Source organism: Zonotrichia leucophrys, chromosome 2 (assembly GCF_028769735.1).
Source record: "Zonotrichia leucophrys gambelii isolate GWCS_2022_RI chromosome 2, RI_Zleu_2.0, whole genome shotgun sequence".
In the NCBI taxonomy this organism is placed as follows: domain Eukaryota; kingdom Metazoa; phylum Chordata; class Aves; order Passeriformes; family Passerellidae; genus Zonotrichia; species Zonotrichia leucophrys.
Window position 1 is genome coordinate 31,029,476 of NC_088171.1, and position 26,043 is coordinate 31,055,518.

The 26,043-nt window shown below is 36.8% G+C and overlaps 1 protein-coding gene across 2 annotated transcripts in view; it reads left to right on the forward strand.

Annotated features, from left to right (window-relative positions):
- Window positions 1-26,043, forward strand: part of HDAC9 (histone deacetylase 9) — a 455,649-nt gene that overhangs the window by 18,475 nt on the left and 411,131 nt on the right. For both annotated transcript variants that reach the window (XM_064704437.1, XM_064704440.1), the window contains exon 2: window positions 15,765-15,872. In XM_064704437.1, coding sequence (XP_064560507.1) covers window positions 15,854-15,872 — 19 coding nt within the window. In that variant the 5' untranslated portion in view covers window positions 15,765-15,853. The remainder of the gene's footprint in view (window positions 1-15,764; window positions 15,873-26,043) is intronic.

The window sequence follows — 26,043 nt, forward strand, 5'->3', positions numbered from 1 at the left end:
TGCATAGCTGCAGCATCTGTACAGCTTTTTCTTAGCCCTGAGAAGTGAAAAGGCTGTGTGCTGTTCACTTTCATCTGCATAGGTTCAGTTGTGTGCTTATGGAATTTCTTGTAACAGTACAGAAAAACAATAAACTACTGATAAGGCTTTTCTTTGCTTCACATTGGTAGCTATTTTATCAATACTTAGGTGTTTTTCAGTACTAAATCTCAAGCTAACATCTATAAAAACTTCAGATTTTTAGTGGAAACATCAACTTTTCTTTCTTTTGGCATACTCAAAAATGTATGTAAATGTGAGCTTGAAATCATTGAATGGTTTGGGTTGGAAGTGGATCTTGAAGATCATCTGGTTCCAACACCTGTGACATGGGTAGGGATATCTTTCACAAGGTCAGGTTGCTCAAAGCCCCATCCAGCCTGATTTTGGTGATGAGGCATCCACAACCCCCCTGGGCAACCTCTTCCAGCATCTCATTACCCTCATCGTAAAAAATTTCTTACTTATGTCTAACCTACTCACTTTCAGTTTCAAACCATTGCCCATGTCCTGTCACTACATGCCTTGGTAAAAAGCTTTTCTGATTACTCTTGTAAGTCTCCCTTATATGTACTGAAGGTCTACAGTAAGGTTTATGTTAATTTACTTGTATGTGATATCAATTCTGTGAAGCCAATTCTTCATTTACTGGAAAGTCACGTTGTGAACTAGCGCTAAAATAGGTGAATGCTCAATAATTGTCTCTCTGTAGGCAAGCAGAAGGTAACTTTTCATTATTACTTTATTTGCAATTTCACTACATCTCTCATTTTCTTATAATTGATATAATAATCAGAAAAATCTTCGGTCACCAATGCTGGATATTGCTTCCTAGTCTTACTCAATGTTTTGCTAGTCTAGAGATCCTGAAAATAAAGCTACATTTGCCTGGTTGCTGTTTTTGGAGCCTGAAATGACCTGAGATTTGGCTCAGGCAAAATTTGAGTGGGTTTTGAAAGGAGATGATGTGACTGCACTCATTTTTTGGGAAACCTCATCCGGTTTTATACAGGCTATTTTAGCCGCAAGTTTATGGTTAGGGATTTTTGTGTCCATAAGGAAAGTAGCTTCTTCCAGCTGTGGGACAGTGGAGTTGTTCTATATTTACTTGTTTTAAGCTCAAATTTTATATTGCCAATAAAGCATAGTTGAACAGAGAGCTTTCTTATTGTGAATGTCTGTACCTTTATTTGTCTGTCTTTATTAAATAAATAGTTTTAATCATCTAGTAACTAATTAGGTTAGGCATTTTTTACTTGGCACAGTAGAATTTTTTTCTGTTTTTTTTCTCACAAATTTTGTGTTAGGTTTTACTTTGCATAGCGCTGTTTAGACAAATATAACCATGAGGATGTTCGTGTATCTGAAAGTCAAGAGAAATTTAATTACCATGCTAATAAAGTTTAAAAATAAAATAAAAATTATAATTGTATCTTTATACTAAGTAAAAACCCCCTTGGTTATGCTGGAAACTATTTCAATGTGATGTTTATTTGCCAGTCTGTGGTAGGGCATGCATAATGTCCTCAAGCCTAATGATGCAGCTTGTGTTGGAGTTGTTTCTAGTTGAATTTTCAGTATGGTTGGGGTTGTAACTAAAAAAAATGAATGGTATCTGCAGTGAGGGGTCTGCAGCAGGAAATAGGCAGCTGTATGAGCAGTCGTGGACTGTGGACAGGTTGTTGGGACTCTGCCAGTAAAAATAACATAAAATCTTTTCCTGTTTGTGTATCTGGAATTACTTGCTAAAAGAATTTGGCAGCAAATCCAAATGTAACAATATAATTTTAATTATATTCTCTTATGCTTCTTGTTGTGGGAAAAAATCTGGGGCTGCTTTCATTAACGTCTCTCTTACTATGGAAATATGATTACCAAAGTGACTTTTGCTAGAATGGGAGGGGACAGTTCATGTGGGTACATATGTGGTTTTAGTACAGAAAAAAGAGTGGAAGTTGTGTTTCTCTCAGTTTAATACTTGAGTTTTCCTAAAAGTGAACTGTTAAATTCTATACTGAATATCTTGTAAATTCTTAAACCCCCTTTACTTTCTGGTGTACTCACAAGCACTGTATATGTACTTCTCTCTTAATTTCAGTATGTTCAGAATGTATTAATATTTGAACTTGGAATGGCATGCTATAACTCCTGTTTTGGTGGGATTTTTTTATTTATTTGATTGAGATTGTGGGTTGTTCCCCCTCCCCCCCCCCCTTACTACTGGAAGATTCTCCTTGCTCAAAGTTACATAAAAAATATAGAAAAACTGCCTTTCACATTCCTTACCCCAGCTATGTTCTGGAAGCCCGGTTCTGTTCCACTTCCCCCATTTATTGTGTCCCTTCCTGCCTCCCTGCCTTTGCTAAACCATCTGTGCCCTTTCCTTTGAGTCCCAAAGGCTTAACAAATGTCCTATTTTGTTTGACATTAGTTTTATTTATATTAGTTTGACAAGTGATGATTGGACTTAGAATTGCTTCTGCAACCTGAAAATATTTTTTTAAGGATGACATATTTGTTTTTTAGTTTCAAATTCTTTTTGCCTCTTAATTTTATGCAGCAGTAATTAAAAACACTGCATTATCTAAAGTTTGTGATTAACATGATAAATTTGAATAAGTCACAGACTTAGTGCTATGTAACTTCTTTGATAAGACAAGGATGAATATTCATTTTTATGTGTAAAACAAATAGCTTTTGCTATTCTTTTACCTAATTTAGAGGTAGTAGCAAGAGAAATGGTCTCATTGAAGCATGAAATGAATTCTGTGATTCTGTTTGACTTGTTGGCATCTGCATCTTCTCCACGCTGAACAAACCAAGTGACCTCAGCTGCTCTTACAAGGCAAGGCTTACAAAGTCTTGCCCTTGAGGCCTTTCACCATCTTGGTCTCCTCTTCTAGACACATTCTAATACCTTGATGTCCTTCTTCTATTGAGGTACTTAAACCAGCACAGAGTGCAGAGCAGAGTGGGACGGTCACATTCCTCAACCAGCTGCTGATGCAATGTTTGATGCTCTCCAGGGACCTTTTGGCTTCCAGGGTATACCATTGATTTATCTATTGTCCAACTTGCTATTAAGTGGGACCCTCAGATCTCTTTCCTGGCTGTTCACAAATGCAACCTCTTCCATGGATATTCAGAATGCTGATGTTTAAAGAATAGGGAGAAAAATAACCAAGCTTTTAATGTATTTAAGCAACATCTTTGTAAGCCTTATGCATTTGTGATGGCAGGTGCAATGTCCTGTGTTGCAAGTGTTTGCCAAAACCATCAAGTTTTAATTGTAACTGTTTTCATCCAGTCAGGGTTGCTGAAAAAGCATTGAGTCATCCTTAGCCCTGGTTTTGCTTGTTGTACTTTTGTTTTCACTGAAATCAAGGGCAGGATTTTTTTGTATGGACATAGAAAATGTTTAGGGTTTTTTGTTTTGTTGTTTGTGTATTTTCTTGGTTTTTTTTTTCTCTCCCAAGTACTCAAGAAATGTGGTGATTTTATCTTGTGATTTTTCTTGAGGTCGTGAAATCTGTGATTCAAAAGTGAATTTGAGTGTTGAAAAAAGAAACCCACCCAGATGAAACTGATTTGATTGTGCATGAGTACTTTCCACAGTTGTAATTCTACCAAGAAGGGAAACTGAGTCAGTTGATAAGAAGTCCATTTTTTTATATGGGTGTAGCTAGATGAAGACGTGCACAGACACAGAATTCATTTTACTAAATTGGGAGATTTACCTGTCACTTGTTTTAGGTGTAAATTTCAATTTTTTTTTAAATTTATAATTCTATTTATGCCTGATATTTACAAAGGTGTAAGCTTCCTTGTAATTAAGTGTAGATACAAAAAATTTTGCATTAAAAAGCATTGCAAGTATATGTATATCCATATATCTGATGGGGACAAAAAGCACAGATGTTTGATTTTATGTGTGTTGGCTCTTAATTTATTTGCTCAGCCCTCAGACACTGAGCAAGAGTGGACAAGAACTTAGTCAGAATGTGGGTTGTGTTGAACTTTTTCCCTCCTCCTGCACAAGACTTACTTTCTATGAGTGTGGCAGTGGAGTTTTGAAGTTTATTTGTTTAAAAAATTGTTTAAAATGTTGTAATGATTTGTTGCTATTCACCCCTGTTCTGTTTTCCTAGTAGTGTCTCCCTAAAGTTGCTTACCACCTGTTTTCCAACCTTTCCCCATGGTAGTCCTGGTATTTCCAGATCCTTCCCTGTCCATCCTCTGAACCCTGCCCTTGCAGCTTGTCTGTCTTTATTTGCTGCATACATTTGTCTAGAAGCTTTATTGTCAGTTATGATCTTTCCCTTTACTCATTGGTATGTCTCAGGTCTTCTGCTGATCAGAGTGACCCCGAGATGCATTAGAAATCTATTTTTCACCCTGTGACAAATTACCTATTATTCTACATAGACTTTTGTGGTGTGCAGATCCTCATATAAGGTTGGTGGTTTTTTCCATGGGTTATAATCAAAGTCTCAGGTGTCTTGGGCTCTGTGCCAAGGTCTGAGCCCCCTGGCAGGGGTTCGAGCCATTCAGGACAGCCAGAGTGATGTCCTGAATTCCAACAGGTATGCACTCTTCCCTTCCTCTTCTCTGTTGTTTTTATGTTTACGTGTATCACCTATACTCTCCTATCTAGCCCTTGATTTGTTGTTAGGCTGTCTCCTCATGGGGGACAGCCCTTCTGTAAAAGTTGCCATTTTTGTTTCTCGCCCTTTTGCCTCTGCCTCCCCTTTGAGCTGTGACGCTGTGGCACCTGTGCCGCTCCCTTCACGGGGAGGAATAAAGACAGTTGGGAGATGCAAGCAAGGGCTCCTTCCTTCTTTCTTGGCCTCAATCCATCCATGTGGAGCCACACTTGTAGGCTGCTTCTGTCAGTCTGGGACCTGAGTGTGTGGCCAAACCGTGACTACTTCCCAAGTGACATTGGTGAAATCACAGAAAACAAATTGAGCATGAAAATAGTTTTTGGTCTTCAACCTGTGATCCAATTTAACTGCTTGATACAGGGAGTCTGTTTTCTCGGTTTGTATTCCACTGCTGAAAATGCCAAAGTATCAATCAAACTTCCATGTATCATTTGGTCTATGCTGAATCATACTCTTAAAACATGTCAGTTTAGAATTAATCCTTGTCTTGTGAAAACAAGTAAGGTTCTATGGTAAAGAAATGTATTGTCAAAGGACATTCAGTGTAAATGTTCTTCAAAGTATCAGCTGCAGTGAAAGGTTTATTTTCTTGTAAGACAAGCTTTATACCATTTGTTACTTATCAAACACTGCAAATAACTATTTCAACAATTAAAGACTTTCCAGTTCTAAAGATCTATTATGACAAAGACAAAATTGAAGCCTAATGTATCTAAAAGCTAGTGTAAAAAAACTTGTCAAATCTTATAAATTTCAATGGCAGCAAAAAGTAATTTTTCTTGTGGGGTAAGTTTTCATAAAATAATTCAGCTTATATGTTCTTCGCTCATCTATACGCTTTTGCTGAGGGAAATTTGAAGCTTTTTCTTTAATGAGCAGAGAACTACTTGGCTGTTTAGCAACAGAGCCTTAAGGAACTTTAAAGTTTATAAAGACAAAAGTAATTTTGCTGCTAAGCAGATAAACGCACTTCTCTGTATAGATTTAAATGGAAAATTTTGACTCATCTCAGTTACTTTTAATGCATGAAATAACATTGGACATCAATCATCTCATGTAATGAATCACAACTATGAAAAATTTACGTGGACATGTTGCTTCTACTTCCTTCTAAGCTTGTTGACAGCTTCTGTATACCTATAAACCTTCTGTATCAAATCTTATTAATGTGACTTTATCACTTTGTAAAAACTTTAAATATGTTGACCTCCACTCATCATTGTGCTTGGTGCCTGCACTACACCCTGTGTCCCTCTCTGTCTTGTTTGCAAGGTCTTTGCAGGAGGAATTCCTTTAAGTGCTACATAAACACAAGATGATGTTCGCACATGGGTTCTCAATGGAAGTAGCTGGCTAATTCCTGTCAGCGATTGCCATGATTCCTGGCTTGTGCTTTACCTGTTTGTAGGTGTGTCTGTTTCTTTGTATGCTGGGGAGGGATTCCTGGCCTAAAATTAAGTTGTTGTGAGTTTGTTTTCCGTGTCTTACTCCTGTGTAATATTTGGTTTTGTGGAAAAATGTCCACATGTACTGGTGAGTATTACAAACCATCTAAATATGCCTGCAGGTTTGAAATTCTCAACTTTGTGTCTTCAAATATTTGTTTCTCAGATTAATATATTAGGATGAGTAAGTGATAAACTTCAGAAACGATTTAAAAATACTTTTTTTCCTAAAATGATGCCTCATATCCTAAGTGGCTAAGACTTTGCCAAAATCAGAAATACGTGTGTGTATAGAAGAACACAATTACTTACCTGTAAATTATGTAACACTTCTACAGCTTTTTGACAATACCTGTGTCTCAAAGTAATGCATCTGAGACTGAGTACTCTTTTTTTAGAGGAGAAAATGGTACACATGAGAAGGATGTGTTTGAGACCTGTTTTCTGAAGTCCATAGAAATTTACTAATTCAAGGCCACTGAGGCATACTGTTCCATATTTGACATTTAAAAAAAGATTTGAAAACTTTTAGAGGTCAGTTAAATAACAGAGCATTGAATGTCTTACTAAATGGTTTGAATCCTGGATGGGACATCTAGGTCCTAATTTAATGGAAGTAGCAATAGTGGTTCAGAAGAAACCAAAGAGTTTTGGAGCCTCTGTGGAAGGGCTGGAGAGCAGCAGAAGATTACGATGATTCACCTTGAGGTTTGTCTGGATTTATTCAAACCAAGTGTCAAAGCAAAGCTTACAGAGACATATTGTGTTCTAAAAATATGAACTGTTTGCAAATCAGTTGCTCTTGCATGTGATTATCCATGCTAATATCTATGTATATGCGTACAATCTAACAAGAATATGGGTTTTTCAAGGGTACTTTGTTATAACTTCACTCTAGCCTTTTTAAAGGCAGTGATGATATTCCCAAATGTTTTTGATCATATAAAAATGATTAATCATTGCCTACTAAGGAAGGTTTCAGTGAGGGAGAGTATGTCCTTTTGTTGTAAAATAAGAAAAAATATATTGAATTCAAACAATTTACTGAAAGTAATTTTTTGGGGATTCTAAATTAAATTTTTACTATGTCAGAGGAAGTTTATATGTGAAGTTGTTCTTGTAACATTTTATTGTATTTTTTCCTTTTAACTTAACCATCACATACTCTCAAGTTTTCTTGAAGAGCTGGAAAGGAAAGCAAGGCTGATTCCTTCAGAGAACCATTGAGATCACAGGCCAAGCATCTGGAACTGCCTTTGGAGACTTTCCCTTCTAGATACCTAGTCTCTTTGAGGCTGATAATTCTTTTTGCATGAGAAGTGTTCTGTTATTCTAAACTAGTACAATGTTGCAGAAATGCAAAAGTGGTTTTTTGTATGAGGGAGGCTTTGATGTTCTGATAGGCTCTAGTTACAGAGTCCTGCTGTAGTAAATATTCAGGTGCTGCATCTCAGATGAAATTCAAAACTAGTTGTTATACTGCCCTTCATGTGAAAAGATAGAGTGAAAAAAAAAAAAAAGGAATAAGAGGAAATTGTGTTGTTTTCTTTAGCTTTATATGGGTGGCGATGTGCCAGTTCCTACACTGTGCAACTAGGTCAGTAACAGCTGAAATAAAATTCAGTTAAAGAAAAAAAGAAGGGGGAGTGGTTGGCAGAAAGTTAGTTTTCATCTGGTGAAAAGGCAAACATAAACCAAAGCTGAAGCACTGTGAACTGCATATTATAGGCTCAAAGGGTTTCAGAAGTGTTCTGCCCATGGTCTGCTTCTTGTTCCTTTGAAAGAACAAGTTTGTAGTTCTAGTGCACTGATGCTGGTTTTCTTAAGCTCATGGGAAAAGTTATATTCTAATGTCATGTTTACTTACTTATTCTTTTTGTTCTTGTGTACGGCTATTTATTAAAAATGCTTTGTAGCAGTTTTTAAAATTATTACATGTGTATGCAGACATAGAATAAACAGTCCACCTCCTTCTCCCCTTTCCTCTACTGTAACACATTGTAGATAGTTTTCATGGGTCAAAATTACACTTTATCTCAAGCATTTTTAGAGAAATGGGTGTTCTTAGATGCACAGCAGGCGGAGATGGGTAAGAGTATACACAGCAGGGATCTTTCTTTTCACATTACTTGAAAGGGTGGGTTTTGGGGATTTTTATTTCTTTTTTGTTTTAATTACCAGTGGCTAAGTTATTAATGATGATTGATAATAAACTACTGATGATTGAAGTGTGGCCTCCTTGAAATACTCTCTGAATTATGCACAGTATAGCTCCATAGTGCAGAGCTTACAGTATTCCTGTCTGTACTCCAATTTTGCTCACCACAGAAGTTCACTAAAATTTTTTCAAAGGCAAACTGAAGAATTTAGAAAGCATTTCCAAATTGAGTGCATGAGTTCTCTGATGGTTTCTTACCAGGAGCTTGGATAGTTAGTTTTGATAGTGCTGGATAAGAGAGCCAAAATAAAAAAAAACTTGGAATTTGTGATTTCCTTTAAAATAATCTGGACTCTGTAATTTCTTGTTGTGGCTGATTTGTCCAGCCTTTTCAGGAGTTTTAAGGGATTCTTTCTTCCAGTTGTGTTCATCTGGTGGAAGTTTCTCCACAGTCTTGCATGAGGAGAGAGGACTGTACCTATTTTCACACAACCTACAAGGATTGTTCTTTGTGTGTCTTGTGGCAAAATGGCTGAGGCTGGAAAGTGTCTCTAGAGATTTTCTAATTCACTCAGATGAACAAAGCAAAGTCAGCTACAGTAAACTGGCTGAGGCCATTTTCTTTTGGGTTTTGAATATCTCCAAGGATGGAGATGACATCTGGACAACCTGTTCCAATTAAGAAGGGTTTTGTTTCTTTCATTATGGGCTTCAGTGAACTCTGAATTTTATGTTTGATTTTTCCCTATAAGAAGTTTTTATTTTCAGTACTGATAGAAATCTGGCATAATTAAAAAAATAAAAAATCAAAATGTGGACCTAAATAGGCCTGTCTCATATTTTCTTTTCCTGCTATGAAAGCATCATATAGGCCAGTCTCTCACCTGCTGTGGTATCTGCTACTGCCTGGTTCTACTTGATACAGGCCAAATCTTGTGTATCACCTCTACTTTGGGAAGGCACATTTGGATGTGCACTCCTTATAATTCAGACAACGGACTGGCATGGAAGAGGAAGGTAAGACAAGTTAAGCTGCAGCAGAAGTATTTCTGCAGTATTTGTGGTGAACTAGTTCCAAATCCTGATTGAGGCTGAAAGGAAAAAAGGTTATTTGGCTTTTTTTTTTTTTAAGCTATATTGTATATCTAACTGATTTCACTGGGAAACAGAGCAGAAACTTGTGCCAATTTGTTATATCTGGCATAGCAGAAGTCCAGCCAGCAGCTTAGTAGCGCATTATTTAATCCTGTTGATTGAGGCCTTGGGTTCTTTTTTGGTGGAAGACATCATCTCATCTTGATTTTTAGCAAACTTGTTTGCTTCATCTCTGTAGTAGACAATGAATGTAAAAGAGGCCGTTGAAATAGCTGTATGGCTTTATTGCTTGCTTAAAGAGTTTGAGGAAGGCGGATTTGTTTTACTGGACAGAAGTCTGAGGCTCCCACAACTGTGAGCCATGTGCTCACAGCATGTGTGAGGTCTAACACTGCTTAATATTGCATATGAGTAATTGCTGAAACATAGTGGTTTGACTTATTGGTTGAAACAAATATTTGCATGTTAGAAGTATAGCTGAGAATTCTTTACAGATTCTGTTAAATGTACTTTTCTGTTAGGCACATAAAAAATTACTTTGTTGGGGAAATATAGAGTATGAAATTCCAGTACTTGCTGCTGGAGTAATTCTTTAATACATTACCTTCAAAGGTATGTACTGCAAAATTGTTACAGACTTCAAAAAGTCTTTGAGTAGATACCTAATTAAGAATAAGATGCCTGCATACCTCATGGTAAAATACTTAATCCTACACTGAGCTCTGGATTCTGAATGCTTTGCTGTGAAACCACTAAATTCCCACTGAAAGCAGTTCTATACCCCAATGTCTATTGGACTGGGCTTTGGTCTTTTTACTGCAAGTGAGTCTGCACTGTATTTGCATATAAAGATCACTGCATAATTGCATGGGCTGCTAATGTCCTGGTTTTGCTTTAGCTTCCACTTATTGTACATCTTAAAACCAGTTATAACAGCCATTTGCTTTTTGAACTGAGGTCTTTAAGTACTTTGCCTTGGAATTCACACCTTTCCTTAACACTTTACCACCTTTTGCATATGCCAGCTTAATTCCTAATTAAATTTAGAAGTTTGATACAAGGCTAGAAGGGTTTGATTTGGCACTCTGGGTTTGGCTTACATGGGTGCAAAACACTTCAGTAAAAGTCCTTTGTGATTTGTCTTCCAGTCATTATGTTGTAGTGGATTTATTATTATTTTTTTCTGAGATCTATAGCTTGATGTCTTTTTAATGCAATTTTCTTTAGATACTGTAAGAATACCTATTCAACAATTTTCTTCTGGAAAATATCTTTCTAAATGAAAGATGTATTTTTTTTAAGCATCATGCTGCTCATATTCTAGAGAGAACAAGTATTGTTCTTTTGTTTTTTCTTTTATTTTTAACATTTCATATTTCTGTCAATTGACCTTTTTTCTGAACTGTTCATTGGACAACAGAATTTGTACTAATTCTTACAGCTGTTTTACATGTTTGGTTTTTAACACGAGCTGTTAAGTGTGAGAAGTGAATATTTTTCTTCTGACACTTGAGCACTTGACTTAATGGCCTCCAGCATTTTCATCTCAATTCCAGAAACAATTTTGTTTCTAAGTAACTGAAAGCTATTTTGAAACAATATATGCAGCAGAGAAACAACTAAGTGTATTATTAAGGGTACTGACCTGTCATGTTCAGAATTTAATGAAGCACATAATTCTATATTTTTATCTGCAAAATCTTTCATAATGATTTTTTATACCCTTTTGCAAATAGAGGTATTTTAGGAAAAAAAATCCTCCTGGAAGAGAAAGATCAGGAAGATACCTCCAGGATGTAGTTAAGAAAACTATGCATTCATTTCAGAACTTCTCATGAAAAATTCATCTTGGGCATGGGGAAAATAGAAGTAGAAATATATTTTTCATCTGAATTCTGTTAATTTGTATTCATTGCATCCTATCTCAGAAACTCAATTCCCAGAAGAATTCTGAAGTATATGCACAAGACAGAAAAAATGTAGTCAGTGAATATAGTCTTGGGACAACATAGTGAGAGATGATAGTTTAAAGGCATAGTGTTAACTTGAAATTATTGCATTATAAAATACTGTACCTTTAATGTAGTCATGAGAAACATACAGTTTGTGGTGGCTGGTGGGCAGGAAAACCTACATTCCATCTTGCACTCTTGTTTTGTAGCCATTTCAAAGGTGCATCAGTTGTTGAAACATATGAGCTGTTGAATTTCCTTTGAAGAAAAAGGGGAAGGTTTATGATTCCTGGATGAGCAAATACAAGTTGCTAATGTGTAGCATCACCTCCAGTGATATGCATGAAGGTAGAAATTAATTTGCTGTATATTGTGCTGTAGACTAGAATTCCAGCTTGATAATGAGTAAAGGATGAATTATCTTTCAGTTTAACTGTAGTAAAACAAACCAAAATCAAACCCTTAAAATATTAGTGTTGAAATGTTACAGTGTAGTGCCTTAGGAAGTGCGCTTAGTCTATCCTAAACCCTGGAGCCCCTTGCTGTACCTTACTTAGTATCTTCCTGACCAACCAGGAATTGTGGGCTGTTTTTTGTGGGTGGAGATGGAGCACAAATTCATCTCCCAATGAGCAAAGCACCCCTCATGAAATTTTAATGCACAATTGCCTGTTCTGTGTTTTTTTAATTTTCAGAGCTAACATTAAAAAAAAAATAATGTGGTGCTGTAGTTCATGGTGTCTAATTTGCACTATGACATTCCTTCAGAAAAAGAAAAGAAATGAAGAAATGTCAGCTTATCAGTAGAAGTGTATTTGAATGAGAGTGTCTGTGTTGTGAATATAATTCTGTACATTGTGATATGCAATTTTTTGTGTTCTTAATGGGAGCTTTGACAATGTGAGATTTGTATCATATTTACAAGGAGTTGTTAAAACTGAACCTGAACAACAACCTTCAGCGTAGTGAAAACTTTGCATTTACATGACATATATGGAAATAGAGTATCAGGAAGGATGCCAACTGCCACCTCATTAAATAAGACTACAAGTACAGTTGAATTTACAAAATTCCTTAACAGAAATCTTTTTATGGGAATCCCAGCAGAACACTTTCTTATACTGGAATTATTCTCACTAGGTTTAACTGCATTGAATATTCAATGCTGATGCTGTCTTTGGTGATCTTGAAAAGGAAAAATCATGATATAACAAGAGCATCTCCAGACCTGTGGAGGATGCACCTAGTCCACACCCCTCTTCTTGGCTAGGTCAGCTATAGCAAGTTTCCCAAGGCTGTGTACAATCTCCAAGGATGGAAACTCAAAAATACTTACTGGGAAGCCTATTTCTTAGATGTTTGGCCTCAATAACTGGGAAAAGTACCTTCTAATGTTTAAATGGAATTGACCATATTTCAGTTTGTGTACATTGCCTCTTCTTTGGGGATTGCTGAGAACAGTCTTGGCCTGTCTTCTTTCCTGCTTTTTACCTAGCTACTCTGCAATATAGCACCTCCTTTTCCTCTGATCTTGGGGCTTTTTCTGTTTCTCCCTTTGCTCCCTGCCACCCACCCCAGCCTTGGCACACACATTCAGTAGATCCAGTTTTTCTAGCCCATTGAAGTCTCTCTGAATGGCAGCAGAACCATCTGCTCTGTCAACCGCTCCTTCCAATTCTGAATTGCCTGTGGAATTGCTGAGGTTATGCTCTGGTCCATGAGCCAGGTCCTTAATGAAAAGCAGGACTGGCACCAGTGTTGACCCCTGGGGGCTCCATTGAAGGCACTGGCCTCCAGGTGGACTTTGGCCTGCAGATCACAGCCCTTAGAATTTGGCAGCACAGTCTGTTTTCAGCCGCCTTGCTGTCCACTTTCCTGTCTTTGACAGTTTGTGAGGGTGTTCTGGGGAACAGTGCTGAAAGCTTTTCTTTATTCAAGATAAACAACATTCTCAGCTCTCCTCCCATCTATTTTCTAACTATTTAATTATAGAAAGCCATAATGTGGGCTAAGCATGTTTTTTCTTCATGAATAAAGGCTGCCTATTTACCACCACCTTCGTGCCCTTCATATGCTTTGAAATTGTTTCCAGGATTATTTGGCCCATCACCTTCCAAAACATTGAGTAGAGGTGGACTGGCCTTTGGTTCTCTGCATTTTCCTTGTCCTTCCTGAATACAGGAGAGATGTTTGCTTTCTTACAGTCTGAACCTGCCTTGACAGTCATGACCTTTCAAAGCTGTTCTGGGAGTGGCTTTGCAGTGATGCTGTCCAGGTCCCTGAGGACTTGTGGGAGCATCCATCCCCTCAGGTCACATGAATTATGTATGGCCAGCTTGTTTAAATCTTCCCTAACCTAATTCTTCTCCAAGGGTAAATATTCCTTGCTCCAGAAGAGCAAGGAAAGCACTAGGAAGTAGCTTGTTTCTGGTTTCACCACAACTGGTATCCAAAACCCAAGACAGGATTTGTGGGGCCACTGTTTTGGGTACAGATTGTCACTCAGATGGAATATTTGCACTGACAGGAGCCTGCCAGTCGTATCTATGGATCTCTCTGTCACATGCACCCACAACTATTCCATTTATTAGAAATTATCTTTATTGGGTAAAAAAAAAAAAAAAGTAAAGCCTTTTTTGTGAGGAGAAAGCTTACCCATTTGAGAGTGCAGTTGCAACTGACCATGTGTTCTCTGATCTCATATGAGCTTCAGATGTTTGCTTAGATGGGAGGTCTACAAGAAGCAAACTTACACAAAATTATAGTTTCAGTTATGGGGATTATAAGTGAATTTCAAGTATTAGAATATTGTCAAATCCTAATGGCCGGAATTGTCCTAATGCTCAAAAATACTAGGTTTACCTTACATGTATGCTGAAAATTCACTCAAGTCAAGCCCACAGTCGTGCATCAATATCCATTTTCTATTTTCTGAGAGAAGCCACACAGTCCCAGGCTGCATCTGGATACTGGATGAATGGATGTTGGATTCACTGGAAAATATTTTTTCATGATTTGTGTAGCTGCTAAGATAATGATGAGATCAGTGAAATTAAATAGAATCTTAGGACTCTTGAATTGTGTATTGGTTTTATTGATAAATCTTGCAGCTATATGCGTGCTGCAGTGGAACCTTACTAATACAAAGTAAGGATATGCCCAAATACCCTTTTGGATAGGGCTTAATGGTAGAGTCTGTTCATTTTATAGTGGTTCCATCTGATATTTGATTAATTTTGCTGCATGAGGCAAGCAAGGGAAAGCAGGATTTTTATAAAGTATAATGAATTTTGGTTTTACAGGTGCTGCCTGCTGGAGTGCTGGTAGTGTCCAAATGTCATGCTTATTTGAGCAGTTCATGTCCAACTTGCTTTAGGGGGCATAAAAGCTGAAGTTAGTTACTTAAATGTGTGATTTTCCTTTCTTGAATGATAATGATGCTAAACTTAAATGATTATACTTGGTTAAAATGTAATTTACTATCTTGAATTTGGCTGAGCTCAGCTTGAAACTAAATGTGCAGTTGGTAGTTTAAAAAAAGTGACAAAAGCTGCTAAAATATTCAGCACTAAGAATATCTTTGACTACTTAGATACTTCAGGAGCAGTGGCTGAATAGAATAGTCACAGTCATAATGCACTACAACCTTCTCTCTCATTATGCTGTTTATATCCTGCTTGAATGAAAATATATTTTAGTTCCCTGAAAGCTTCTCTATAGCTTTAAACTTTCAGCAGATGGGAGTATTAGAGGAACATTTTTGCCTTTGCTTTTGTATTGAACTGAGAACGCCATGGGACTGTGAGAGGATTTCAGCCAAATTGCAGAACCCTCCTTGCCCCAGTCTGGAGCAGCCCACACCATTAGCAGCTCTCTTTGTGGTGTCAGAGATGTCATTAGCTTGTCATGGGAGATCCCTTCAGCTGAGCTAATTATTTCAACAAGCTCTATTCATGAGCTGTTCAAATACTGGAGCTTTAGGAAGTAGCAGCTATTCCTGAAAGACTTTTGAATGCAGATCGGTTTCTGCACATTCATGTTTGATGCTGACTGCAGTAAAACCGAGAATTGGCTATTTCTTATATATGAGGATGCAATCCAGATATTTGTGGAAGGACACAATTCATCCTTTACTTTCTGGTGATCCTATATGACTGTATATGGGCTGTAATGCAAATTTCTAGTTGATCTGCTCTGAAGCTTTAGGATTTCTGAATTTTAGTCTTGTTTTCAGTGGTCATCAGTGCTTGAATTTGGAGCAAAAAAAGTATACTTTGGGATGAGAAAGAACCTTTCGGGGGAGAAATTGTGTTCTTCTGTTTAAGTGTTTTTGACATAATGATATTATCTTAAAAATATTATATTGTCTACAAATACTCAAAGGTATTTTCTCTTTCTTTATTTTACTCAGATTCACCTCACCTCCAGAAGAATCTCAAAATCTGGACAACTTCTGCCACAGACTTTACTCTTTAACAAGATACCATTCCATTAAGAACAATGAGCTCCACAACACCAGGTCAGTTTGTTTATATTTATACCTCACTTCTGCATAAAACTGTGCCTTCTTAGGAAATATATAATCCTTTGTGTTGATGAAGTGAATGTGGCAAATGACTGATATGCAACACTTCTTATGAAACATGACAATGGCTGTATAGGCAGAAGGGGCAATTTTAGAGGCACCATATCACAGTTTAATTTTAAAGCCAGGATAATCCTACAGTACATTTAAAATATATTTTTATTTTTCTTAAGAAACTGATTAGTCATGATCTGACGTGAATAGGCATTTTGTAACATTTTAGTTCTTAATATATGTAATTAGACATTAATTTATTTTCTGCCTTTGCACAGATGCTTCTTTTAAAGAAAGACTTCAAATGGTATCCTGTTATTTTTCTGTTTAGCTCCAAAGTAATCTTTACCCATGGTAGGCATTCTTTGCAGAGCTTCCTCCTTTAAATATGTGTAATTAACAATGGTCTCTGAACCTGCTTTAACCAATGCCTGCAAAATGAGTCACTGAACTGCAGCTTTACTTGATAGAAAGCGAACTATCAGTAGCTGTTTAAACTTCCAAGAAAACAGAATGCTGCATATGGAACATGCCTTGACTTCAGTTCTTTTGAGGAGTGAGAGTCCCCAATTCAAATCTCTGCAACGTCCCATATGGTTCACACTTTGATCACCCACACTTGAAGTATCTATTCCTAGCACTGTTGGTAAAATAACCCTTTACAGGTGGCTTATTTTATGACTGCTTTGGTTTTGTGAGAACAGTCTATAAAAGCATCAGGGAAAACACTGTAATACTTTGTGAGCTGTATTTATCTGTATATACCCTATTGCATAGAAATTTAATTCAGTGAGCATTTTTTGAGAATTGTTGATTGTAGTATTAAAAACTGGCAACAGCTTTTATATCAAATGGAGCCAAACATAGCTCAGTTTCACACTTGGCCTCTTTCTCTTACAGTGCAATTTGGTGCATGCAGTGAATTATCCATACAGAGCACAACAGGGCATTCAGCAGAAATGCACATATTTATCTTATCACAGTGGTGCTTAATAGGAAATAATCTTGTACTTCCCTAAACAAAGAGTTCAAATGCTGAGATACTCCAGCTGATTTGGTATCTTTCTAATGTTTCTTCTTTTGCGTTAAGTGCAGGCTGTGGAAAGAGCCAAAAATTAAATTGCTCACACAAAAAGAAAGTCAAATTTTGACTATTCTTATTGGCATGAAGAAGGAAGATAACTAACGTGAATGTGTATTTGTCTGTTTCCGTGGGCTACATCTAATGCAAGAAAGGGGACACATTCAGTATAATCAGATTACATGTAAATGTTTTTAGATACTTCAGGAACATCACTTTTGGTTGGAGTTATGTGCCTAAATATTTTCAAATCTACTCCTTAGTGTCCCCCATCATTAGAGTTTGCCTCTGAAAACTTGAGTTGCTTCACCAACCATTTCAATGTACCTCTGTGACATGTACAGAAATGTGGTATTGAAGGGCAGTGTCAGCCTTGGGATCCTCATTTTTATTTCCTTCAGTGAAAGAGCAGTGAGGCAGAATTTATTTTTACTTTAGTCTTGCATCTTGCTTAAAGTTAATGCCGTGAACTGGAGGAGGATGAGCATCTCCATGTGGCATCTCTTCTGTCCCCCAGCTGAGCGAGGCTGAGATGTGTTTTGTCCCCTTTTGGAAGACACTGAAATTTCTGATTCCAGTTGAGTCCCAGTAATAGTGGTAGGAGAAGCCTGCCATTTCTCTGAGCAGCTAACCTTTGATTGGAATTTCTTAAACATTGGTAAACTTTCTTATTGCATCCATAGTAACTGAGTTCCCTTTTCCAGTCCTCCTCAATGGTGCATATTTTTTTAATACATGGCCAATGTTTTTCTCCCATTGCAGTTGTTATTGCTACTTTTCCTTTCTCATGGATTCTGTTTTCATGAAGTTTAACCTTATGAGATAAAGAGATGGAAGGGCAGTTCCATCCAACTTTAAAGGACCTTTCCAACTGAAACTATTTTATGACTCTGATTCCTATGATTCAGCTTCCAGCTTAGGTCTAAAGTCTGTATCAGGTTGTAATCGCTCCCCCTGTAAGATGCTCCAGTAGTTGCAGGCATCCCTAGTATTCCAATAGAAAAATTAATGAATTGCCAGTGACATGACCAGCTTCTTACTGTGATGGTGAGCCTGTGGTAGGCAGTTCATGTGTTTATTTATGGCTTGTAATTTAAATGGCAAAAGCCTGAGTGTTCAGTAGTGTAGAGTTGGGGGTTTTGTGCTTTTTCTTTTTAATTCCTGATAGTCTTGAACTTCTTCGGGGAATAGGTTGCTATATTATGTTACACCCCATGGTTAGGGAGGTCTGAAATAATTTTTAAGCAGGACACCTTAGGCACATACAGTATACAGACAGTATTTATGACCCTTTTTTTCTATGGTGTAACACCAGGATGCTATCTCATTTGAATACCAATCTGTGTGTCTTGTACATAAGAGCTGTGAAAATCTTCATAATATATGTTAAATGTTGTTATTTTGGGTCATGGTTGTAAGTTACAGCAAAATGGTGAATGTACTTTTTTTTACAATATATCTAGCCTACATATATATAGCTTGTGTATGTACATTCATACATGCTGTTATACAGAAGATAAATGTATTAAAAAAAAAAAGGCAGGAGGCAAACTGGTAAAGCAGTACTACTCTGTAGATGAATGGTATAGGCCAGCCCACTTCATGGATGGCTTGTTCCGTCAATGAAAAATTCTGAAATGCTGTAGAAAGGATTGTGTGCACTGTGCTAAATTTCTGTGGGTTTATGATGAGATGTGCTAAGTGGAAGAAGAACATATTTCTTTAGAATTGCTTTCCCTTCAAACCTAAATTGTCTGAAAGCCCATTGAAAGACCTTATGTGGAACAAGCGAAAATGATGCAAGTTTTATTCAACCATTATCTGAGGAACCTCTTTGGATTGAGTTTTGTCTGTAGAACCAATTCACATGGGTATTTCCTTATATCACATGATGCAAGAAATGTGGAACCTCTAGCATAGCAACATCTACTTGCACCAACTCTGTAGCCTATTAAATTGATCCCAGCTCTTTGAACCTTCAGGGACCAGGCTCTTGCTAATCTGTAAAGCTGTTAGGTGAATGCTGAATCTCAGCAGGGAAATGTTTGCTTTGCTTGTTATGAATGGTTAGATCATTAAGGAAATGTTTACATTCGGCAGCCATTACATGTTCTGAACTGATTACTGTGCATAAAAAGTGCTGGTCAGAAAAAGAAAATATTTTTGTATCACAGAATTAGGGTTGTAAGGACATCTGGAGATAACCATTCAAATCCCTCTGCCAAGGCAGGGTCATGTAGTTAGGGTAGAGAGACCAGTGATATTAATACATGACACTAATAAATTATGAAGAAGAAAATACCTGAAACTCTTGATCTTTATGGGAGTTTTTCAGTTGCTGCAACTATTGCTAAAATAGCAGTGTTTGGTATCGCAGTTTCCTGATGGAAAATCACACATCCAGTTTACCCAGTTTCTTGCTTTTAATATTGCAGACAGGTGAAATGTTGTTGTGGAAAGCTGGTCAGAGAGCTTTTTACTGTCTTTGGTTTTCAGCAGCATTTCAACATGCCTGTTGCTGAAGATAACAAGTCTGAAAGGTGTCTGGGTTACTTACATGCACCCAGGTGAAATCAGCTCTTTTATCTATCTGTAGTTACTGAACTGAAATCCAAATGAGGTATATAATATTTTGGAAATCGCTGTCCAAACTTCTTTCTGCTCTTCAACAACATTATGTATTATGTCCAGGTCTTTAGAGTCTTCTAAGAGCTGCTATAGTCAACAGAGAGTGATATTTCTTAATAAACTGAGTGGCAGAGAAAAAAGCCATATGCTAAATTCTGCCAGCTCCTACTTTTGAATCACTTTTCTGTCATCTTGTTTCTGAATTTCTTTGATAGGCATTTGTTTGTTCCTCACGAGAAATAGCTTGTTTTTCCTCACTGTAAAGCTGACTCCCTCTGTTTTCTCATTCTGCTTTTCTCTGCATTTTTATAAATAATTTTCCTCATACTGGTGAAGACTAAATATAGAAAAAGTTCCAAAATGCAATTTTCACTACTGTTTTAAAAGGAAATTGCATTGGATGTTTATACTGCAGTCCCATAACCATATCTTCACCAGCAGTAGATGCTGTGAACAGATGAATATTTTGATGAATAATCATGTATCTTATTTTAAAATGTATTTTGTCAGCTTTTTGGTAAAAAAGATGTAAGAGAATTTTGAGTCCAAAACAAAGACGTAAATTAAATACTAAAACCTCTTCTTCATACATAAGTCTGCTTTGGAGGTGTTTAAGTTCCATTGAAGTCAAGTGCATGGATCTTTTTCAGATTTCTGACTGTAGACTGAAGGAATCAAATACATTTCTTCCTTGGGATGACTTTGTGATGAATTTTCTTAGATTAAAAAAGAACTGTGTCACAGGCTGGATTAGAAATATATGGAGAATTCATTGAATATGGGCCAATAGGATGCAGGATTAATAGATGTATTATATATATCTGTCTGTCTATGTATGATAGAGTACTGCAGCTCTTTAAAAATCTCAAAAAGAAAAAAAAATCTACAAGCTCACCATTAATATAATGTTTGTAAAAGAAGGATTCTTGCCTCACAGCACTCCCTGCTCTTCTTAAATTTGAATGCAAATCATGACTGAGATGTTCAGCTCAGATTTTGACCTCTCGAATCTCCTTACAGAACTCCAAAATAGCTTCAGTCTGACATAAATCTTAAGTTTACCCTTATAAAATGTAAAAGATGTTGCAGTTTAGAGACACTCTCTGTATTTTTCTCATAATAATTTAAGCCTGGCATCTTTATCTAGGTATTTCTACATAAAATCCCAACATGCTTGATTGAAAAATTTAGATTCAAAATGTGTTCTGCCACTGGGGATTTAATGTACAAGACTACCAAATAATGAATAAAATGCTCTGTGCATGCATTAGATAAGAAAACATCATCTTGTTCACTTGCTATAATTAAAGTTTGTAAATACATGGAGCTACTTACTATGCTTTTTTCTTCCTCTTATAAGTAATTTGCACCATTTACAACAAAAATTGATAATTAAAGCATTAAAGTGTCATGGTTCTGCTCTTATATGTGCTTTCATATTTGCACATGTTCGTGAAGCTCTGTTATTTTGTATGCTAATTCTTCAGAATTTAGGTCAGTAAATAATGACAATAACTAGACAGTGGCTTGTGGGATCAGTAACACTTTCAGCAGATTCAGGTTAACTGAAGCAAACAAATCTGAAGGGTGTTTTTGGTATAACTCTGTGGTACTTTAAGATTATATATACATACAAACTTTAACCTATACATGCATAAAAGATTACTATCTCTTCAAACAGGTACTGTGCTTAACAATTAGAACTATATTGCTGTTTTCTTTCAGGTGTCAGTTGTTAATGTTGGCTGCTGAATGTTGGTTTTTTTTTCCTGGGAATTTGTCTTTCAAAATAACTATTTTTGTTCCATGTAGCCAAAGCACACGTCTGACTTTTTGATCATTAGCACCTTAAAAGGTTAATTAGTTTTCTGGAAATAATTCTTGAAATGTTTATAAAGCTTGTAAAGATTCTTTAGAGTGGCTTTTTAAAATTAGAGGCGAAAACTTTTTCTCATTTTAAGTATTTAATTTATCCTCAGTGCTCACTTAGAACATGCACCTCTAGAAAGAGCCATCAAATTTATTGTCCAGTGGCAAAATGCAGAATTCCACTGTCCCTTTTGCTTATTAGTAGCTCATTATTCCAAGGTGGCACAGTTATACTTTGATTGGAGTCTAGTGAACTTTAAATAGGTAAATGTGTATAAAGTTATATTTTCAGTGACCTTAGAAAAGCAAATCAGAAGATTGCATTCTCTTTGGAGAGTGAATATATGCTGTATATAAGTGTTGATAATTAACCATTGAAATATGCTGGAAGACAGTGGAGAGGCTGATTGCTCATGTGGCTCATCATTACAAACTATGAATCCCAGCAGCCATCCAGAAGATGCTTTGATTGTCACTAAGTGTATGACAAAATTTTCATGTGTTGTTACTGAATAGAAGTCTGCCATCACTGTAAGGGAGTTTGGAAAGCCTCCAAACTCAGAAGTTTGAATTCCCAACTCACAGGAAATATTTAACCAACTCTGCTTTTATTACTTTTCTGTCTGTAATCCTGAAGTCATTGTGCTTGCTGGAAGCTTACACTGTGGGAGCATCCTGCATTGCTTTGAAGCAAACTCTTTAGCATAACCTGTAAAGCCTTTCCTAAGATTAGGAATTTTCTCTAGGAACAAAAACTGTGTGTTATTCTAAATCAAGTCAGAAAATGAACCTCAGCTGAAGAGATGTCCCCTCCCCATCTCATTTCAGCACTTGACATGTGTCCTCCTGTGCTCTAATTCCATATGGTCCAAGGCCTACATTTTTATAGTATTGGATGAAGAAGGGGCTCTGAATTTCCAATCTAGGCAGCTGGACTGTCATATATACAGAGTATTCCTTGGACTGTGCCAAGTATCCTAATTCTTTAGTGGGTGAGACCAGTCCAAGAGAATTGCATCTACTTTTGTTCCTTTTTATTTTTTTGACTTTTTTTCAATTTTTTGGTTGTTTTTACTTCTCTTCCTCTGGTCAGCATCTGAATTCCATTCTTAGTCTTGTCATACAAAATAATCTTTTTGTTCTTCTACAGTTGATATTTGCTTTAATGTACTGTCTAACGTTGTTTAAGGAGGGTGGCATTGGGGGGGAAAGTTCAGGGTTGTGCTGTGTTTTCGAGAAGGTCAATATAGCTCAAAGACTATAAATAAAAAGTTTTGCCTCTCCAGGTGGTTCATTGCTGTACTCTGTTTGGCAGATCAGTTGGTTTTCCTAATTCTTGTCTCTGTCAATCCTCACATTTCCTTGTGGAGAATTGATGTTGCAACAAGAAATCTTTTTACAATGTCATTAGCAGGGTTCTTTATATCTGAAACCACAAGCAGTGTTGAAGATGTTCATGCTTCCTGCTTTGCTGCAAACACAATTTACCTCCTGAGTGGTTTGGCTCATCACATAACTCTTTCATTTCAATCACTAAGTGATGTGGTGTCAAGACTCATTGCTGTGTGTTTGTTTGTTTTTGTGGGAGGAGAAGACAGGACAGTGTCACCTCCAGGACAGGAGAGCCAGTGGAGCAGCATAGTTCAAAGAGCCACCAGGGGAAGGTTACATTTTGGGAACTTTTTTCAGTGGCAGTGCCAGAATCAGCAACTCTAGTGACTGGCTGCTCGTTATTCTCACTCTTCTCATGGACTGCTCAGCTGTGTCAGGTATACTTATTTGTGTGGCCACAGGATGAGATGGATTCAGGAACTAATCCAGGCTCAGCTGTTCTCAAAAGTAAGGGTTGTTTTTAGCCTGGATTTGTTCCTCAGTGTGGTTTACTACATAGCCACACAATGGTCCTGGCAGAGTTAGGAAGGAAGAGGGAAGAGAAAAAGTACATTTAACTCATGTCCTACATTGGAAAGAAAGGATCATGAGTCATCCTTGAACAAGAGAAGCATGGTCAGCCTCTATAACTGTGGGACTGCTTAACCGTAGTAGAGCTGGACAGAAGTACTAAGGACTTCACACTTCTTCATTTTACTGGTCAATTCTCATTTATGGGTTTTAAGAATTACTTGTTCTGTCTGTGCACACTTTGGAGGCTCAGTAAACATTTTTATAACTGAATGAAATGACCAACCAAGTCACATCATCAGTCACATTTTACAGCATACCGCTTTCAAAGTGATAGTTCAGCATCTGGCTGCCAGGCATTCTTTCATATTCATCAAGGCATATGCAATGCAAAGCAGTTAGGAATATGTGAAATGTGCTTTGTTAAAAGATCATAGATTTAATATTTACCTATATGAATTTACAACATCTACAGTTTGGTAAGGCTATGTTTCTAAAATGTTGCATAATACAGAAAGTTAGATTAAACTCCATGAATAAAAAGTTTTTGATTCTTCATGTATTAGGCTAGCTGTATGAATACTGGTTATATTGAATACCTAAAAAAGGCATGTTTGCCAACTTTTAATGTTTTCACACCCACACACCACCTCCTAATTTTGTCTCTGGCAGATGTGTTTCTGCAGAATAAGTGTTTCTGCAGTGATAATTATAACACTTATAACAGGTAATTTGCAGATTTGGTAACTCACAAAAAGCAAGACTATTTTGTTGCACCTTAATTTTGAAGCTGGTAGCCATTTCAAAACTTCATTTAAAAATCTTAAATGTTAGAGTGTATGGAATATCTTAATCAGAAATAAGGCACTACTTTGTAGCATTTAGCAAATTAATGTCTAAAGGGAGCCCAAGGTATGATTTAAATTGGGGAGGGGTGTGTCTCATACTTAAGATGATGATGTACACATTGTGGGTGGATCCAAGTCCTGCTAGACCAATGAAACTCATGGTTTGAACCTGCCTCAGAGTTTGAGGTTTTTTTTTTTTTAAATTATCATCTCTAAAAAGACAATGATTTTCAGTTTTAAAAGCTAATACCACAGTAAGTTCCCCAGTCCCCCTTGTTGACCTGTTTCTGTGTGTGATTTAGAAAAATACTTTATATATATTTATATTTCTACTAGTTATTTCTGTTTAGTATTGTAGTTTAGATATGCAAGATTTGTAAACTCTGAGAATTTCTTTTGAAAGTTTAATGAGGCCTGAAACAGATTAATACAATTGATGTGGTTTTGGACTGCTATTCTCTGCAGAGGAGGATTTTGATGTCATGCAATACCTAGATCTTTGTTCGTTTTGTTTGTTCTTTTAATAATGACAAAGCTGGGCAGCTGTCAGAGGTCCTGGGGTAATACCTAACTTTTGTGATGACTGTAGTTGGGCTATGATGTGGGATGTTGATGTCAACCTCTGTTCCAGCAGGGAGTCTCCTTCAGGTGCTGACCTCTGGCAGGAAATTCTGACAGAAAGGAAGACAACTTGAGATGGTTTGACAAAACTCCCATTAGTTAAACATAAGATATTTTGAGTTCAAAATTTCTGGTTTAACGTTTTGGCAGTTTCTGCCAAAGTGAAGCACTGAGCTATTTTAGGATCCCTGAATTCCTGCCCAAAGTTCCCTTTGTTATCAATTGTAGTTAACAGCTGACCTGAAGACAAGAAGACTAGTGACCTCTGCCATGATATTTTATCCTCTAACTTGTTCAATGTTCCTCTCCTAGGATATCATTAGTTGTTCTTTCCAGTCTTCTCTTAACTAAATTGTAAAATTGTGTTACTTTAACATTTTTTTTAGATAACAATTTTAAATCTCTTCATGTTTTTTCTCTTGGATTTTTAAGGTGCTACCTGGAAGTGAAAGTTTCTCTTTCATAAAATTAAAATGATTCAAAATTATACTTATTGTTTATTAATCTCTCATTGCTTTGTAGCCCTCAATTTGCAGAGATAGTCATTCTTGATTGTCTGGATTATGGATTAATAAGCGTTTGTACCCCTCAACGCTTGACTGCAGGATATTGCCTTTATGAGTAATGGCAATGACAATTCCTTGCACAGGGCTTCCTCTGTATACTGCTCTTTAAGGCTGCATGTGGGTTTTGCAGGACTTTCAGAATTCAATGTTGATGTCATTCATTTACACAAGCTTCACGTTGTCTATATTCTCGATTTTTTTCCTGTGTTGGGAAATGGAAAACTTTCTGGTGAGAAATTCACAATGGATTACTGATCTGGGGCATGGTAGAGCAAAAAAGAGGTTTTCTGTAGGTATAGAGACAACAAGGTGTTGTTTGCTCTGTGTTGTGTGACTCACATCTCTTGTATTATAAAAGCATCTACTCTGTACTCTAAAAGAGTGCTATTTTGAGGCAGTAGCCCACAATAAAGGCCAGCGCACAATACGCAAACTTTTAGGCTTCATGAAGAAAGCAGACATCAGATATCTTTCACAGCACCCCTAAGGTGCTTGCAGCTGTTTATCTAGCCTTGAAGTATATCTGTAGTGACTTAAAGTGAATACAGCTCATTTAGATATTTCCAACTCAGCTTTCAGTTGTTGCTGTGGGTGCA